The sequence below is a fragment of the Maniola jurtina genome, chromosome 16 (genome assembly GCF_905333055.1).
Source record: "Maniola jurtina chromosome 16, ilManJurt1.1, whole genome shotgun sequence".
NCBI lineage: Eukaryota > Metazoa > Arthropoda > Insecta > Lepidoptera > Nymphalidae > Maniola > Maniola jurtina.
In genome coordinates, this window is record NC_060044.1 from 11,028,469 (window position 1) to 11,046,197 (window position 17,729).

Genomic DNA, 17,729 nt, shown 5'->3' on the forward strand with positions numbered 1-17,729 from the left:
GATTTTTCAATCGTCAAATAATATTCTTCCATACACATACCTACACCTTCCTGAGATTGTGTAATTCATTCGTTGTGCACATGGATGTACGAAGTAATAATTCTCATAGTGAGAACACTGAGAGTTTAAAGGCGTTTAGCGAGATTTTGACAGTTTTTGGTTTTTGTATAAGAAACCTGTCACACTCACCAGTTAAAATTTTTTTGGCGACTGGAGAATCAACTTTAAATAATTTTTATTTATTTTAATTACCTAGTGAATGGTATGTCTTGCAATGCAAATCACGCACCCCCTGTTGTATTTAAATTTGATGATACTATGTCAGAGTCTGCACGCAAGTGCCGACAACAACTGTACAAAGTTACAACTCAATGGGATGAATGATATGTGAACACATAGTTAACGAACAGTTAAATAAGATTTATCTACTAGCTAATGCCCGCGACATCGTCCTCGTGGGTTCATTTTCAAAAATTCTGTCAGAGGTAATTTAGGCTCATGCAAAATCTGAATTTTTAGACCCAGTGCGGTTAAAACTGTAGTACACTAATAATGTCAGTCACTTTTTCCCTTGCTATGCTACTCCAGATGCCTCACTAACCATAAATTTATCAATCCAAAACAGCCGGTTCCTAATTCAAGTTTTATTTTTTCTTTACTACTTTTTCCAATTATATTCGCAATTAAACTCATTTTATTTTAGCTGTTGTTAATAAGTAACTTATATGCATGTAACATAAACATTATCTAAAATTTAGAATAAAAATATTCTTTTAATTATAACTTGGCAACTGTCAACTTACATACTACTATTATTAACTCCTACTACTAATATTAAAAAAACCACTGTAAACGATTTATCAATAAATTGTGAAAAAATTCAAAAACGATTTTACTCTAATAAAAATGCAAATTAAAATTTATAAATCAAAACTTAAATTTATTGCTATTAAAATATTATAAAATCAAGTTAAGCTAAATCATTTATTAGATAACAAGACAAGGAATAAGCTTGATATTATTATGTCTTGATAAAAAATGAATAAATTAAAATACCTGCCTTGACAACATATTGAGTTTTTTGTAACATATTATCAAATAACTCATAACTTTATTATTACTATTATTTTTTACTCTCACGCTCGTGTAAAAAATAAATACATAACATCCAAAAAACATAATGTATCATTAGATCAAACATAAATGCCTAAATAAATAACTACATGAATATTACCTAAACATATTTGTACAGGGCAGAGGATATCATCGGCCGAGGTTCCGGGATTATTATTATTATTTTTAAAGTACAATTTGAATACGCTAAACAATAACTCATAAATCGCCCACGTAATAAAGCAATACATAAAGTAATAAATTATCAATAAAAAAATGAAAATATTTAAATAATAACAAATAAATGTCACAATTATAGGCTTATATAATCTTTTTTATGTCATTGTTATTCAATGATCGAATTAATTTATGTATTGTTTACGAATTCCCCGTCTAACATTAACTGTGAATATTGATAAGAAAAATAAGTTTTGCTAACATTGTTGGTAGTCTGTGGGCAGCCGAGTTTACATAAAAACAAGTGGATGCTAAGGCACCCGGTCAGTCTTGTTGTGTATCTTTGCGGAGAGACCTTGTCAAGAATTTTTGGAAATGGTGTCGAGGATTGTGTGTATTATGACGATTGCTGGGCTCGCGAGCGGAGCGGTGTGGCAGGGGGCGAGGTTGCCAGAGAAACCTAGAGAGCATGGTGAGTTGCCTTAATTTAGTCCTATTTTTACTTGCTGACCGCTAGAATAAAACTTTTGAAAATCCATCGCCGGCCCACTACTGAGAACGGCTCTCCTCTCAGAATGAGGAGGGTTTAGGTCTATACTTCACCTAAGCCCAGTGCAGATTGGCAGACTTCACACATATTGGAGAACATTATGGAGAATTCTCAGGTATGCTGGTTTCCTCACGATGTTTTCCTTTACCGTTAAAACAAATGATATTTAATTGTTTAAAACACACAAAACACCAAAAAATTTGAGGTGCGAGCCCGAGATCAAACCCCCGACTCTCCGAATAGAAGCCATTAGACTATAATCACTTCACCAAGTTTGTCTTTACTTGATCTTGAATTTTTTTTCAAGCGGGCTTGTCCCCTCTTTACGGGATGTGTTAGAGAAATAAGAGATGTAGAGAAAGAGTAAAGGTTGGACCCAGTGATTGAAGCTGTTCCATGATTTATGTCAATCAGTTAGTTAATCGTTTTTATAGTGTACTAGCTGATGCCCGCAGCTTCGCCCGCGTGGATTGGTCAGATCCCCTGCAGCATCAGGATTGAGGAGTTGGACTCCAAATTTTTTATGAAACAATGTCGCAAAGTTCCTCTATCGATTAAAAAAGAAATGACGCAAATCGGTTCAGAAATCTCGGAGATTTCGGTGTACATAGGTAGAAAAACACAACTCCCTTTTTGAAAGTCGGTTAAAAAAGTAGCCTATTTTACGCCCTGGTCAATCCTCTACTTGCCTGTGAAAGTCCCGTCAAAATCGGTTCAGCCGTTCCAAAGATTAGCCTTTTCAAACAGACAGACAGACAGACAGACAGACAGACAGACAAAAATTTTAAAAACGTGTGATTCAGTTATGGTATCGTTCAAATAACCATATGAGCTTAATATGAGGTAGTTATTTCGAAATTACAGACAGACACTCCAATTTTATTTATTAGTATAGATAATCGTTTTTATAGTGTATAGATAATAACTGGATGACGTGCTCGATTTCGTCCTATTTAATTTTCGAACTCTTTTATTTTTCGGATAAAAATTACCCTGCATCCGTATCTTCGGGATGCAAGGTAGGTATCTATAAGGATACCTTGCATTCTGGAGATGGACATAGGCTACTTTTTAGTAGGTTACAGACAGACACACACTTTCGCTTTTATAATATCTACATAGTATATAATTTCATTGTAAAATAACCAAATGTGAAATGAAGTGAGAAAAATAAAAGGCTTATTATTATTATTATAGATTGAAGATACCACGGTAACTACTAGAACAGATTGGTACTGTCCACAATTCTCAGAAACACAAATTCCAGATAAACAATTTTTTAAAGTTTGGTATCATAATATTATGATGATCGTAATGTTAGTAATTATTTTAATAGCAGAACTATACTTAAGAGGGCTCTCCCCGTCACTCGTTTCATACAATCGTAGTTCCAATTTCATTTGAATATCAAGAAACCAAAGTCCATGAAATTTTGCAGAGATATTCTAGAAACTAATATCTATGCCTGTGGTTTTCTAGATTTCTGTTAAAATATTCGGTTTCAAAGTTACGAACTCTTAAAAATTTTCGTACAAATCTTTGAGCCCCTGTAATTTTAAAACTACATATTTTTAGAATAATCTAAAACACCACAGACACAGATATTAGTTTCTAGAATATGTCTGCAAAATTTCATGGACTTTGGTTGCTTAATATTCAAATGAAATTGGAACTACGATTGTATGAAACGAGTGACGGAAATCTGAGCCCTGTTAATACCTATTAGGTATCATCATTCATCACCTACTCTAGTCGACGAGATTATATGTAGTCTTGAAGCACTCGTCCATTATTTAGATTTATGTTTCGTATATTATATGTTAAATAGTTATATAAACATTTCCTATTTAGCTGTTCTCAATTGTATATCCGGCATGTAACCGGTACTGAATTCCACGTAATATTATAATTAATTTTACTAATATTTTATTCAACTTCGAACGTCAGAACCGTTATATCGGTGACCTTTTGAAGCAAAAGTCACTCATAGAGTCATAACCAATTTGTTATTGATAATACCAACTTCTTCCAAAATATGTGGATCCTCTCACGATGTTTTCTTTCGATGAAAAGGTGATGACTGTAATCTTCATAGGTCACGGTGAGGTATTGTGACCTATGACGATTTTCTGAGGCACGAGCCAAACCTAGTCGTCTCTCAAGCAAAACCAATTCTCTGGTTAAATTACAGGTGGGAAGAATTTTGAACCCTCGTTTCGATAAAATTATAAAGTTGTACCATTCCAAAAGTGACTATACCTACTCTTAATTTTATTATTATTATCAGTGAAATAATTTTTCAAATCGGTTCGGTGGATTAAAAAATTATTTCAAACAAATAAACTCACAAACTTTACTTCTTTATACCTGTGATGAATTATTTTATTGTATGAATAATGTACACCACAAAATTAGCACAGAAAAACACATACAAAGCAAAACAGAAATTTAAGCAGGCACAATTAGCGGCTTTATCGCTTCCTAGCGATCTCTTTCAGTCAACCAAAGATATTGTAATTATTGTAGCTAGAATATAATAAAGTGTCCTTCTGTTAATAAAAACAAGGCATTAGTTTTCAGACAACCAAAGATATTGTAATTATTGTAGCTAGAATATAATAAAGTGTCCTTCTGTTAATAAAAACAAGGCATTAGTTAATATTGATAAATAGGTCAAATATCTAGCATATGTATCAGTTTATTATAAGTATCTCACTCAGTACGTTAAGTAATGTAAAAATAATTAAGTAGGTATTATTCACACGGTATTCGAGCCAAATTGGCTAGAATACCTAATATAAAACAATAAATTACGGTTAAAGAGAACTATATTCTTTAATTATGAACAATAATATAATTTTTATTACCAAAGAACTCACCGATACCCAAAGAAATAAGAAAACCTAGGTAATGTTATCAAGTTTCATATTAGTAATCGTGACTGAAGAAAGCTGTTGTAAGATTCTTTGTAGAAGTTATAGAAGAACTACGGAATTAATAGCGTATTTATAAAAAAAGCATTTTAATAACAACATTATATAATCATTAACATAATTCCGAATAGGTACCTATTCAAATCCTAATCAATTATGTTTATGTCACCGTGCGGCCGTGGCGCCAAAGCGTAGACGTTTTATTTTTTCACGAGAGCATTTTTTCAACAATTTGTCTTATTAATATGCAAATATAGTTTTATTGTTACCGTATGGGTGATAATCGCGTGGAAAACATTCCGAGTGCTGTTTTAAATCACTCGGGCGCCTTGGTGGCGGTGGTCTTGTGATTTAACAAGTTTAATTGGGATGATTGAAATGCCATACCGGCGCCATCCTTCTTGTTAATTTGGAATTACATATTATACCTACCTACTTTGTTTATATTATACGCCTATTAATTTGATACAAAAATATTTGTTATCAGTAGTTATTATTATATTATTATGCTTGATTAGGTCATTTATCTATGCAATTAAAAGAGAAATTCCTGAAAATGAAAAGTTTAATCACTGACTCTACCCAGCTCTACTACCGCCCAGCCCATACCGTTTCACTGACACTTTCAAAACTATTGCGATGCGTCGTCTCAGCGACGACTAGATAATAGATATTTATTTGGCGCGAACCTACCCTACTTCTGTTCACTTTGCAAACTACCAAGCTAAACCAAGGAAACAAATTGAACTTTGTGACCTAGTTAACCCAATGATGCCAGCATTCAGTAATATCACTATCAGTTTTTCAAAATTTTCATGTTTTTGGCGATTACTTAACAAGAACAACAACACAACAACAACAACAACAAGCGCTTTTGTTCAAGCGATTGCCGATTGCGATGAATAATCAAAAAACTACTTTTTGGGGTCAAAAGGATGGCAGCGTAGTCAAAGTAATACGTATACAAGCCATTTCAATTTTGTAGTTTGTAAATCTGCAAAATCCTTCTTCCACGGGTCAGGGTCCTCGTATACAATAAATATAATTCGCAAGGTCGTGTTTTGTACTTCTTATTGGGAATCGAGATAACGCCTTAACCCTGAGGTCATACAATTATCGGTATCTGTTTAACTGATAATGGGGCACTATTTACTTTTGTTTCCTTCTTACAAGTAGGATTTTTTTTAAATGGTGTAATTTTTTATACTTGGTTACAAATAAGTATTAATTTTCATATTATTTATCATATTTTATTTTATTTAAATATCTTTTTTTAACAATATTACAGGGCGACCTTATTACTACAGTGATCTCTTTCAGGTTCCTTTATTTAGGTTGGTTCGTAGTAACCTAGCCTTTATTGAAATTAGTGCTTAGCATTTGACTTTAGCAAGTAATGGGATGAGATAGGATGGATAAATTATTAAGAATAAGAATAATCGTCCTCCAGAATTATTGTCAGTTTCTAGGATCACTTTCACTTTCACATAGATACCTACTGGATAGTAATTTGGTAGACATATTTCTTTTAATAATTTGGTAGAGTGCCTTCCTGTCTACTTCATTTTTTTTTACTATTAGTAAATTTTGGTACAAATTAATAAAAATCATGATAATCACAACGGACGGTCCTTTCAAAATTCCTTTGGAACACTTATTATCCAGGATAAAAGCCTCTGTCCTCCGGGATGTAAGCTAATTTTCCGGGATAAAAACCTGCGCCCTCCAAGACATAAGCTTATTTTTCGGGATAAAATCCTGCCCTCCGGAATACAAGCTAATTTTCCGGGATAAGGGCCTGTATGCTCCGGGAAATCGGTTAAATGGATGGGCCACGAAAAGGCAACAAACAGCTACACAATTAAAAAGTTTATTTATAACGTATATAACTACAACAAAGATATAATTGACTTTAAAAATACTAGTCCAAGGAATTTTGAGAAATACAGAAAATATGTAAACCCGTTATAAGTAGGTAAAAGCCTCGTGATGAGACAGCAAGGTCGTTGCATTGTTGACGAGTTCATCGAAATCATAAAAAACCGATTAAGCGCATTCTTCGCGTATAAATTTAATTATTCAAAACTATTCGGATCACGTCCGGTTTGGTTTTGGATACAAATCCATACTATCCATGCCCATACTAATTTTGATGTGCCTACATAGATAGCTTGCCTCCCGGGGACTCAAATAGGCTACTTTTTATCCCGAAAAATTAGTTCTCAAGGGGTTTTTTATGTAGGACTAGAGGATGCCCGCAGCTTCGCCCGCGTGGATTTCGGTTTTCTTAAATCCCGTAGGAACTTTTTGATTTTCCGGGATAAAAAGTAGTCTATGTCCTTCCCCGGGAAGTATCCTAAGTCTGTACAAAATTTCATTAAAATCGGTTCAGCGGTTGGGCCGTGAAAACGTAGCAGACAGACAGACACACTTTCGCTTTTATAATATTAGTATGGATGAATACGCGGGCATTATCTTTTTGAAACAGAATAGAATAGAAATACATATTTTATATTCAAATAAATTTTTACAAGTATCTAACTTTAAACTACTTCGTCAAATGTAGACCACTGGCTCGGAATGCCTTGGTTCAGAATTGCTTGCATCCCATAAACTACTTTTTAAGCCGGAAAATCACAGATTTTTTTATGGAATTTTCAAAAACCCGAAATCTTCGCGGACGAAATCGTGGTAATCGTAATATTATCTAAATATTTTATTATAGTTTATTCCCTTCCATTATATAAATACTCATTTATTAATATCTAGGAAGATTCCATTGCAGACAAACAATATTAAATAATATAGAACTAGTTTTAGTTAATAACTGATTTAAATTTATATATTCTAATAATTTTCCAGAATCGATAATTTGCTTATCGGAAATCCTATTAATTTATAGGAGTTCATTAATACTCTAATAAATGGTTATAACTTATAATGTGAAAGCTATTAATAAATTATGATTAGATTTTAGACATCTTAATCATGACTAACATTCTCCTTTCCCCTCCAACTAAGCGTAAAGGTTGTGCTAGGAGCAGGTACGACAATAATGCAATGGATGGGGTTTGAACCACCGACCTTTCAGATTTCAGTCCACTCCTTTACCTAACTGTTGAGCTATTGAGGCTTCAATTAAAATAAACTTAATGGATTTCTTGTTTTGAATATCACCAGATAATATGTTATAGTCCAACTCCAAAGCCAAAATGTCGGCACATCGCGACTGACCAAAACGATTGGCCTTAAAGCCAAAACTTTGACCGGTGCCTTAAGAGTTTTCAGGCCAATTTAGAAATGCCTAAAATGCTAGTAGGTACTTATCCTCCTTAAATGAGTCTTTGTTGTTGAAATAATGCTTCTATTTATCTATTGTTTCAGCTCACAAGCAGGGTTGCTACGTTGATGAAATCGATGACGTCATACCTTTTGGTGGAATCGTGACTCCACTTGGCAGATGCTACAGGATAGAATGCACACACTACAGAGTGGAATACGCTTCGTAAGTTAACACATTTATTTGAATTTCAACAATTTTGCGTGATAACTGGAGTTACAGTTAAACAATAAGTGAAAACAAGTGTAAATTAAAAATTTATAACACCCCCGACAAGTGATGGTTACAGTAACTAGAAAAGAGCTGATAACTTTCAAACGGCTGAATCGATTTTCTTGGATTATAGCTAAGAACACTCTCGATCAAGCCACTTTTCAAACCAAAAAAAACTAAATTTAAATCGGTTCATTAGTTTAGGAGCTACGATGCCACAGGCAGATACACAGATACACACGTCAAACTTATAACACCCCTCTTTTTGGGTCGGGGGTTAGTGAACAGACTTAAAATTAATTGTGATGACAGTGATTTGTTCACTTGAGATTCATCTAGTTACAATAATTGAACAAAATTTTTCCATTTTGATATTTGTAAAGTTTCTAATCAAATTATGATTTTTGTTGATAAATTAAAATTTTCTCACTTTTAATTATCAAGCGGTGAAGTTGAATACACAATTATTGGTCCTACCTATTACATCTCCTTTAGAACTTGTGATTCTTTTTAAAATTCAAATAGGGTACATAAGGACGCTTAAGATTTCTTTTTCTAATTTGGGTTTTCTGTCGTATTTCAGATGTGGTGTAGTAAGCACAGATTCAGCGAACTGCTTCATAACAGACACGGATGTCAGCAGACCTTACCCTCACTGCTGTCCTGACGTCAAGTGTGAAGATGACAATTATTTGTATAAGTAATGAGTAGAATTAGTTAGGAGCTATGAGTTGTTATCGTTGACATTTAATTGTATAATAGAGATGGAAGTTATAAGAGATCATGTTGAAGAACAGAAGAAATATCGTAGAAACAAATAAAGCTCAAAGAAAGAAGTTTAGAAGACAAAAGCCGACCAAGAAGTAAAAAGAGAAGAAAATAAGGATGCAGCTGTAGTTCTAAACGTTTAACGACCTGAAGAAGGTGGAGGGAAGTGAGTGAATGAGGAAGGTGGCCATGGACGCGCTCTTGGGAAGGTCTATGTCTAGCATTGGACCTAAATGGGCTGATTGATTGATTAAAATGTTTGATGTTAACTTTGATACTAATAATAACTTTAAAAAGAAAATAAATGAATATAGAAATGTAAAAGTTTAAAGATTTGTAAAAATAAATAATTACGATGAAGACAACACAGACAAAGCAAAACTAGACCAGAATGTAAAATTAAAAAACAAAAGAAATAAAATTAAAAATAAACAAGTTGTAGAATCAGGTTATTTCTTATTATCAAAAAACCAGATTTACTTACTTACTAATATGAATAAAATATTACGTTAGTTTAAGTTCTGTTTGGTTTATCGTAACTGTATAATTAGTAATTATAGGTAGTTGTAAATGTCTTCAATATATTTCTTCGATTTCAATATGAAAATCGTGTTAAAACAATGTCATGTTAGATTGTAAACAAATGTCCATTAGCAATAAAACTTGTAGAAATCAGCTGTCAATGTGTCAAAGTGAATTTCTGTAAGTTTTTGTAATGAAAACTAAAGTGAACTGTACTCAATGACTTTCATATACAGTGACTGAAATATACAGTGGCAGATTTGCCCTAAGGCCCAGTAGGCCAGGGCCTAGGGGGGCCAGATATTAATTGCGTCCAATTGTAACAAAAAGCTGATGTTATGGTAAAAATGTGAGGAAAGTTGCTAATAAAGTAAATTTGTTATGTAGTCTATATAATATGATGGGCGCTGAGAAAGAGGTGGCTGGTACCTGCTTACTACGTGCAAATCCGCCACTGGAAACTGTTTTTATTTAGGTTATAGTGAAAATGGCATACCAGTGACTTGCCAGGTCTATTTTTTGCTAGTATCATTGCTATTAGACACTTTGCGTGAGAATAGAAATTGGTTTTGAAAATGTCAACGTAGCTTTAGTGCTCCTGTAATACTTAGATATTGATAGAGTTCCTGAAATAAGAGTTGGAGATGAAAATAATGCTTAAAGGTTTCCTTCACATTATAAGAACTACTTAGAAATTACTTTGTAAAAAGAATTGGAATAACCAAGGAATGCTTGTTTGATAGGCAATGCAGATCTTGTTGTTTATTAGCATAACTGTGCTTTTAATATTGATAAGTTTTTAATAAACTCCTGATGACTTGTAAGGAGTTCTTATTATGTGAAGGAACCCTTTGCCATTACTCTGACTCGAGAAGCTATCTTGCCGCCAAATTGTTATTATTTATTTAATTAAATTAGTTTTTTTGTATTTTGTTTTTGATTTTTACTACCTAACAACTTACCGTGAGGCCGATACTATTTTCCTCAATCCCTTATGTTAAATCCGCCCGTTTATCCGATTTATATGTGGTGCAGAGGAGTTTGCGTCCCGGAAATTGACATAGGCAACTTTTTATCTCGAGAAAGCAAATATTTCGCACGTGATATTTAAAAACCTAAATCCACGCGGACGATGTCGCAGGTATCATCTTGTCACACTAATATTATAAAGGCGAAAGTTTGTATGTGTGTGTGTGTGTGTGTGTGTGTGTGTGTGTGTGTGTGTATGTTTGTTACTCCTTCACGCAAAAACTACTGGACGGTTTGGGCTGAAATTTAGAATGGAGATAGATTATACTCTGGATTAGCACATAGGCTACTTTTTATCCCGCAAAATCAAAGAGTTCCCACGGGATTTTTAAAAAGCTACATCCACGCGAACGAAGTCGCGGGCATCAGCTAGTATAGAATAAAACTGTTAATCAAAATGTTTTATATTATATTGTTCTGATTTTCGTTTCAAAGAAAGCCGTTTTTGTCATAATATAGAAACTTGTAAAACTATTTTAGTGTATGTCCTCTTGATCATGTTAACGGAGTGCCGAAGTCACGCTGAAGTTAAGCGACTTCAACGACCTTTCCATCAGGAAGAGTGCAGAGGAACTTCCAGCAGCATTCCGGGAATGCTTTGGTGAAATCTGAAGGGATCATTTCGCAATTGTCGGAAAATGCTCTTGGACTGCATCTGAAATATTTAAAATTAACAGTAGGTAGCGCTTGAACATAATAATATAGGGTTTTTTTTAAATCCCAAGAGAATCCTTCAATTTTTAGCGTTCCGTACTACCTCAAAAGGAAAAACGGAACCCTTATAGGATCACTTTGTTGTCTGTCTGTCTGTCCGTCTATTCGTCTGTCCGCCTGTCCTTCTGTCCGTCTGTCTGGCAGTGCGCCTGTCAAGAAAACCTATAGGGTACTTCCGGTTGACCTAGGATCATGAAATTTGGCAGGTAGGTAGGACTTATAGCACAAGACGTTAAGTGCAAAAATCCGAAAACCTTGAATTTTTTACATCTTACTTATCTACCTAAAAAAATGGAGGGTAGGTACGTACCCTTCAACGAAGATCTGTTTAGTGGACTGGCAAATATATTTTTGACAAGTAGTGCCATCTATTGGTGTGAAAGGAACGTCGACTTGTATCATGCGATCGTAGTTTGATAAATAACAGCCTTCTTGGTCAGCTAAAAATAAAACAAATCTAAATTACTAATCTAGCTAACTATATGGACTATTATAATTATTTAGATATCTCAGATTGAAAAACTTTTGATAAAACCTAAGGCATCCTAAAATGGTTTAGTATGGTTTGGCTAGAAGACCAACGCAAATAAAAACAGCTTTCGCATTTCGAGCACTACCTGTGTAGACTGACTCATAATGTAGTTCAAGCATTATTACATAGATGGTGCTGAACTGAACACGTAACAAGGATGTTGTTTTTAATCAAAAGATGATACAGCACTAGATAAAAAAGCGGTCAAGTGCGAGTCGCACTTGAAGGGTTCCGTAGCATCGTACAAGATGTAAATAACACCTTTATGGTTAATAATGGTCTGCGCCATCTACTGTCATGTAGTCGTAAACACATTATTTGGAGGCTCCGTAGTCCCCGCTTGGCCGATCCAGCCAAACGGAGAAGACTACTACCATAGAGTAGGATGTATATAGGGTATAGGGACTACTACTACCACCTACTACTATAATTATTTTGTGTGATATAACCACAAATTCACGGTTTTCGGATTTTTTTCCTTTACTTGTGCTATAAGACCTATCTACCTGCCAAATTTTATGATTCTAGGTCAACGGGCACTTCCCGATAGGTTTTCTTAACAGACACGACAGATAGACAGACGGACAAGCAGACAGACAGACAACAAAGTGGTCCTATAAGGGTTCTGTTTTTCCTTTTGAGGTAGGGAACCCTTAAAACATAACTTATGCATTATCTGTTTGTTTGATGTTTGCATAGTTCATCAATTCAAGGCCTTAAATTATTATTATTATCATCCATACCTGCACGACCAAAGCGGCTACGAAACGGGAATGTCAGGCGCATACACACCGCCATGCTTAGACTAATAACATGCACATAGAGAGAGAGCCAGCGCGCGCCAGACCTTCGTTATTTTACAAAAGTTGAAAGTTTTTCTGCATATTGCCCCAAACACAGGTAGGAACGATCAGCTACTATGAAATTTGAATCATGGTGGCTATGGGGGATAAGAACAGATAATAAAGGTATACAAATCTTACCTACATCAACATATAAAGTCTAATTTTTTTTATATTTCCTTCGGAATAGTCATGCATTGCCAGACACTAATTGTCGTGGCAACCCATTGCCAGACTCCTTTAAAGTTTAAAAGTTTAAGTTTAGTAGAATTTCACTAACCAAATTTTTCCGGTTTCGCTTCTGCAGGTATAATCCCAACGTAAGCTTCAACACTTTTGTAAAGAATCAACGAAAAAATCATGTATCTCAACATGGTACACATTATTTCTGAGTTCTAACTTAGACAATGAGCAATTTTAAACTAGTGTGTTTTATAGTGACCCAGCTTTATATAAGGATGCTTACAACAGGTTATTAGTTTTTAATAGCGTCAATATTGTGTGTTAATAAAGTAGATAGGTATGTTTGTAGATGAAATTATCAAAAGCTAAATTATGTCCGCGTGGATGTAGGTTTTTAAAAATCCTGTGGGAACTCTTTGATTTTTCAGGATAAAACCGTAACCGTTTTTAAGGACCTATGCCGGTATCTGGAATGCAAATGTTTTGCCACTGGAACATCCGATCAAAATCCGGACCTGACAGCCGACAAGTGGGAACGGGCTGTATTCTTGTACCTAAGTACATTTTGTCGTCGTTCCGTCAAAAAAAATTACAGACTAATGGGGCAAAAAAGAGTTCCTTGTTTTGTTTGAACTCTAAAAAGTGAATTAACTGGTTGTGGTCAAAAGTAACTATTTAATCTTTAACTAACAGCGGTTGGAACAATAAGCATATAAAATCCGTACCTACTAAGTTAAATAGTAAATCCCCAGGAAAACCAAAGTTACTGACATAGCCCAAACCATTAGCAAGCTGAAGTGGCAATGGGTAGGCCATGCTTGTCTTAGAAGCGAAAAGTCGTAAAGTGGAGAGGTGCTGGGCCTTCCAGCACGCTGGATATAAAGAGGGTGGCTGGATGAAGAAGAATGATGGTGTGGTAGGGCTCTTGCGGGTAGGCTATATTCAATGGCTATGACATAATCAATTATCATCAACTTATTAAAAAATATATAAGTAATAAGAAATACTAGGTAGTTTCAGAAATAAAGTTGCAAATTTTATTAAAAGTATAAAATTAGTCGAACGTTTTTCCTTAGTCGCCATGTTTTAGGTATTTTTTGTTAGCCTTAGCTATAGATGAGGTAATGCTTGTGCTAATAACATTATGTACATTGGAGGTTCATTCACTATACTTAGTATTTACACAGCTGTTGTAAGTAAAATGTATATTTTACATTTTTAAATCATTTACCAATTTTTTATACCAACATTTTAGTAGCCCTTGACTGCAATCTCATCTAGCGGTAAGTAATGATGTAATCTAAGTTGGAGGTAGACTAACTTGGAAGGGGTATGGCAGTCTTTAAGGTGGAAGCGACGGGCCTGCCCGCGTAATTCAAATTTAATTTGGTTTTTCGCAATTTGTAAACTAATACGACAACGTAGGCTTATGGTATTTTGTTTGGGACAATGGCAGTATCATCCTCACAGGTTTATATAAAAATCTTTACTTGAAAGGGTCCAGTTTAAGAAATTAATTCTAGTATCGACTAATTTGTGAGAATAGTCGATACTAGAATTAATTTCTATCATTCCCATGTTTAATCATGCCCTTTAAACCTGTGATACCTACCTACTTGTAATCGGTTTCTCCATGGCATCGTTCCGGAACGCTAAATCGCTCGGCGGCGCATGGCTTTGCTGGTACGATGTTAACTTGCCACGGGCGTAGTCTTCCACCAGAAATTAAAAAATCCTAAATGTCCAGTGCCGGTAATCGAACCCGGAACCACCTACTTATAAAACCACAGCGCTCACAATTGCGCCAGGGTATTCATGATTTTTTTTTTTAAAACATTTTCAAAAACTTAAAAATAAAAATGAAATCCGTGTATTCCATTTAAATACTAGCCCTCGGATATGCAGCTTTTCGGATTTGCGGAGATTAAAAAGTTGAAAAAATTCCTGCCTCTATTTCGTGTTGTGATTGGAAAATAAATTGCACTGTACTTTAAAATTCGGACTGAAGTCTGTAAGTTCTTTTTGGAGATACTTAATAGAGAAAACCGTAAAACAAGTCATTTCATGAAAATCTGGACCAATTAAAATTCTTTAGGAAAGTGTATTTTCCCGGAATAAAATCAACACACACCGGCGCAAGATGTGGCGAGTTCTTTGAATATCCTTTTTCATTATTATCCTTACTAATTATTATTATTATAAATGCGAAAGTGTGTCTGTCTGTCTGTGTACTAGCTTTTCATGGCCCATTGGTTTAAACGTAGTACAGAGATGCATCCCGTAGAAGGAAGGAGGCTACTTTTTGTCCTGGAAAATCAGAGAGTTCCCACGGAACTTCAGAAACCTAAACCCACACTGAAAGTAGTCGCGGGCATAAAATCTATTCCTTACATCCCGGATAAATCTTGCATCCCGGAGACGGGTAAAGGATACTTTTCATACCGAAATAATAAAAGAGTTTCTACGGGATTAAAAAAAAATTGCAACTTATGTGGACAAAGTCGTATCATCTAGTACTTTCAACCGTATGCCAAAGTTGTTAGGTTCAACTAAACTCGGCTCCACTCCACTTTGTTGCGTATGCGCTGGACCACATCAAGGTAATGTTTTTAGCTTTGTGTCAAAGTTCATTGAAATATAACAATAAGTATGGAATGGAAATACGATAAAAATGTAATTTTCGTTTTGGTAATCGAAAACTTGATCTGTAGAAATCATAATTATCTTAATTTAAATCTTAAATACGACCAAAGTTTACCATCTTCGAACAATCAATTGCTTGAACTTCTGACTGAATTTTGAGCGACTATTTTCTCATGAGCTTAACTTCTGCGTTTCCATTTAACTTTACGAATTAATTTCTTCAATAACGTCTGCATCCATATTATTATTATTATCAAACTTCGCCAAAGTTGCACCTATTAAGAGCCAATACTATGGTAGACTTTTTGTCGTAGAATCTTTTTCGTTTGCTCTATTATTTTATAGGACATTATATTTATATGCATCTCTATCTATATTATATTACACTTAAGTATAGCAAATGATTACCATGGTAGACAACTAAAGAGCCAAGTTGGATTCTCAAATATTACTTACCTACCAATTTGATTGTCTCCCCATTGATATCCATCTCCGAATACTGTTGGCGAGTTTTTCGGTGCAAGCGAATATCAAAAATCAGCCACTGATATTATTGAAGAACTGTTTCAGTATTTGATTAGGTATAATTTAGGCCTAATTTAACTTATAAGCAAACTATAAGGACAATGGCAATATAAAACTTCTAGGAGTTACCCGTGCAAGTCACTTATACTGTTTCCTTTTATCCAATGCCAAAGCTTTTTAACAAGAAAAATTTGCCATTAGATAAAAGGAAATCATAATAATTATCGATTTTTAATATTTTTCAGTACTTAACCTTTCCTGTTATTTACGCTTTCTCAGAAAGGATGCATGGCTGCACATTGAAATACAATTTTTATGGAAATGTTTGTCTTACATTCCAGCATTTCTTTCTTCGTTATATTGTATTCGGAGGACTTCTCGGGAAGAGAAATAATAAAACGCATTTTCTGGCAAAATGCTCGATAAATTTCCGAGACGGTTTTTTACGATAATTATGTGCTCGAGTCGCCTCTTTGAAATTACCCTATTCACCTTAATGCCTGTCGCAGGTAATATTTCCTTTGACCCAATTTAATAAGTTTTCTCCTTATTGTTATAGTCATAATTAAAGACGTCATGTTGAATGTAGCTTGTTTTTAGGGTTCCGTGCCTCAAAAGGAAAAACGGAACTCTTATAAGAATACTTTGTTGTCTGTCTGTCTGTCTGTCCGTCCGTCCGTCCGTCGTGTCTGTCAAGAAACCCTATAGGGTACTTCCCGTTGACCTAGAATTAGGCAAGTAGATAGCTCTTATAGTACAAGTAAAGGAATAAATCAGAAAACCGAGAGTTTATGGTTACATCACAGAAAAAAATTAAAATGTGTTTCAATTTTCAAAGTAAGATAACTATACCAAGTGGGGTATCATATGAAAGGGCTTTACTTGTACATTCTTAAAAAGATTTTTTTGATTTATCATGCAAAATGCGGGAACAAACCCGAGTATGGAACCCTCGGTGCGCGAGTCACACTCGCACTTGGCCGGTTTTTTTTTTGTAGAAATCATATTCTATAAATAATCTAAAAACCATTCCTAACAACGGTACAACGGTAAAAAGCGGTGATAGCCTAGTGGTTAAGACCATCTGCCTCCTAGTCGGGACTCGGGAGGTCCGAGTTCGATCCCGGGCACGCACCTCTAACTTTTCGGAGTCATGTGCGAAGTAGGTATCACTTGCTTTTACGGCAAAGGAAAACATATTAAGGCAATCTGCATGCCTAAGAGTTCTCCATAATGTTCTCAAAGGTGTGTGAAGTCTGTAAAACCACACTTGGCCAGCTCAGGTGACTATGGCCTAAACCCTTTTCATTTTGAGATGAGATCCGTGCTCAGCTGTGGGCCGGCGATAGGTTGATGATGATGATGATGATCTATCTCATCTCATATTTCGTATAATCACCTTCCTATAATTACGAGAATTTTCCTGGAAAAACTAAGGTCACTGCTGCTATCAAAGAAGATTTCAAACTACTGTTCTATAAATATAGGTACAATATTTTTTCCTTGTCGTTTTTAACCGACTTCCAAAAAAGGAGGAGGTTCTCAATTCGTCGGAATCTTTTTTTTATGTATGTTCCCCGATTACTCGAAGACCCCTGGACCGATTTGGATTTTTTTTTTGTTTGAAAGGGTATACAGTGCAGGT

General features: G+C 34.8%; 2 protein-coding genes across 3 annotated transcripts; one reads left to right on the top strand and one right to left on the bottom strand.

The window, feature by feature from the left end:
- The first annotated feature begins 1,600 nt into the window (after positions 1-1,600).
- On the top strand, positions 1,601-10,544 carry LOC123873253. The gene is made up of 3 exons (XM_045918025.1): positions 1,601-1,762; positions 8,158-8,278; positions 8,910-10,544. The coding sequence occupies exons 1-3, from the start codon at positions 1,666-1,668 to the stop codon at positions 9,028-9,030; spliced, it is 339 nt and encodes a 112-aa protein (XP_045773981.1). The 5' UTR covers positions 1,601-1,665; the 3' UTR covers positions 9,031-10,544.
- Positions 10,545-11,037: 493 nt separating this feature from the next.
- On the bottom strand, positions 11,038-13,173 carry LOC123873252. Of its 2 annotated transcripts, none has more exons than XM_045918023.1 (3): positions 13,014-13,173; positions 11,670-11,799; positions 11,038-11,300 (listed from the first exon to the last, which is right to left on the bottom strand). In XM_045918023.1, exons 1-3 carry the CDS (start codon positions 13,114-13,116, stop codon positions 11,174-11,176), a joined length of 360 nt encoding a protein of 119 aa, XP_045773979.1. In that variant the 5' UTR covers positions 13,117-13,173; the 3' UTR covers positions 11,038-11,173. The 2 variants fall into 2 exon arrangements, with proteins under 2 accessions (XP_045773979.1, XP_045773980.1); XM_045918024.1 differs by lacking the exon at positions 13,014-13,173 and adding an exon at positions 12,635-12,891.
- Positions 13,174-17,729: the final 4,556 nt, after the last annotated feature.

What these genes read in the sequence shown, in the direction of transcription:
- LOC123873253 (XM_045918025.1), top strand. Translation starts at nt 1,666, where the DNA reads ATGGTGTCGAGGATTGTGTGTATTATGACGATTGCTGGGCTCGCGAGC. An exon ending in AGAGAAACCTAGAGAGCATG is followed by an intron (nt 1,763 to 8,157) that starts GTGAGTTGCCTT and finishes CTATTGTTTCAG; the next exon opens with CTCACAAGCAGGGTTGCTAC. An exon ending in TACAGAGTGGAATACGCTTC is followed by an intron (nt 8,279 to 8,909) that starts GTAAGTTAACAC and finishes GTCGTATTTCAG; the next exon opens with ATGTGGTGTAGTAAGCACAG.
- LOC123873252 (XM_045918023.1), bottom strand. Translation starts at nt 13,116, where the DNA reads ATGTGTACCATGTTGAGATACATGATTTTTTCGTTGATTCTTTACAAA. An exon ending in AGCGAAACCGGAAAAATTTG is followed by an intron (nt 11,800 to 13,013) that starts GTTAGTGAAATT and finishes TTTTATTTTTAG; the next exon opens with CTGACCAAGAAGGCTGTTAT. An exon ending in AAACAGATCTTCGTTGAAGG is followed by an intron (nt 11,301 to 11,669) that starts GTACGTACCTAC and finishes TAAATATTTCAG; the next exon opens with ATGCAGTCCAAGAGCATTTT.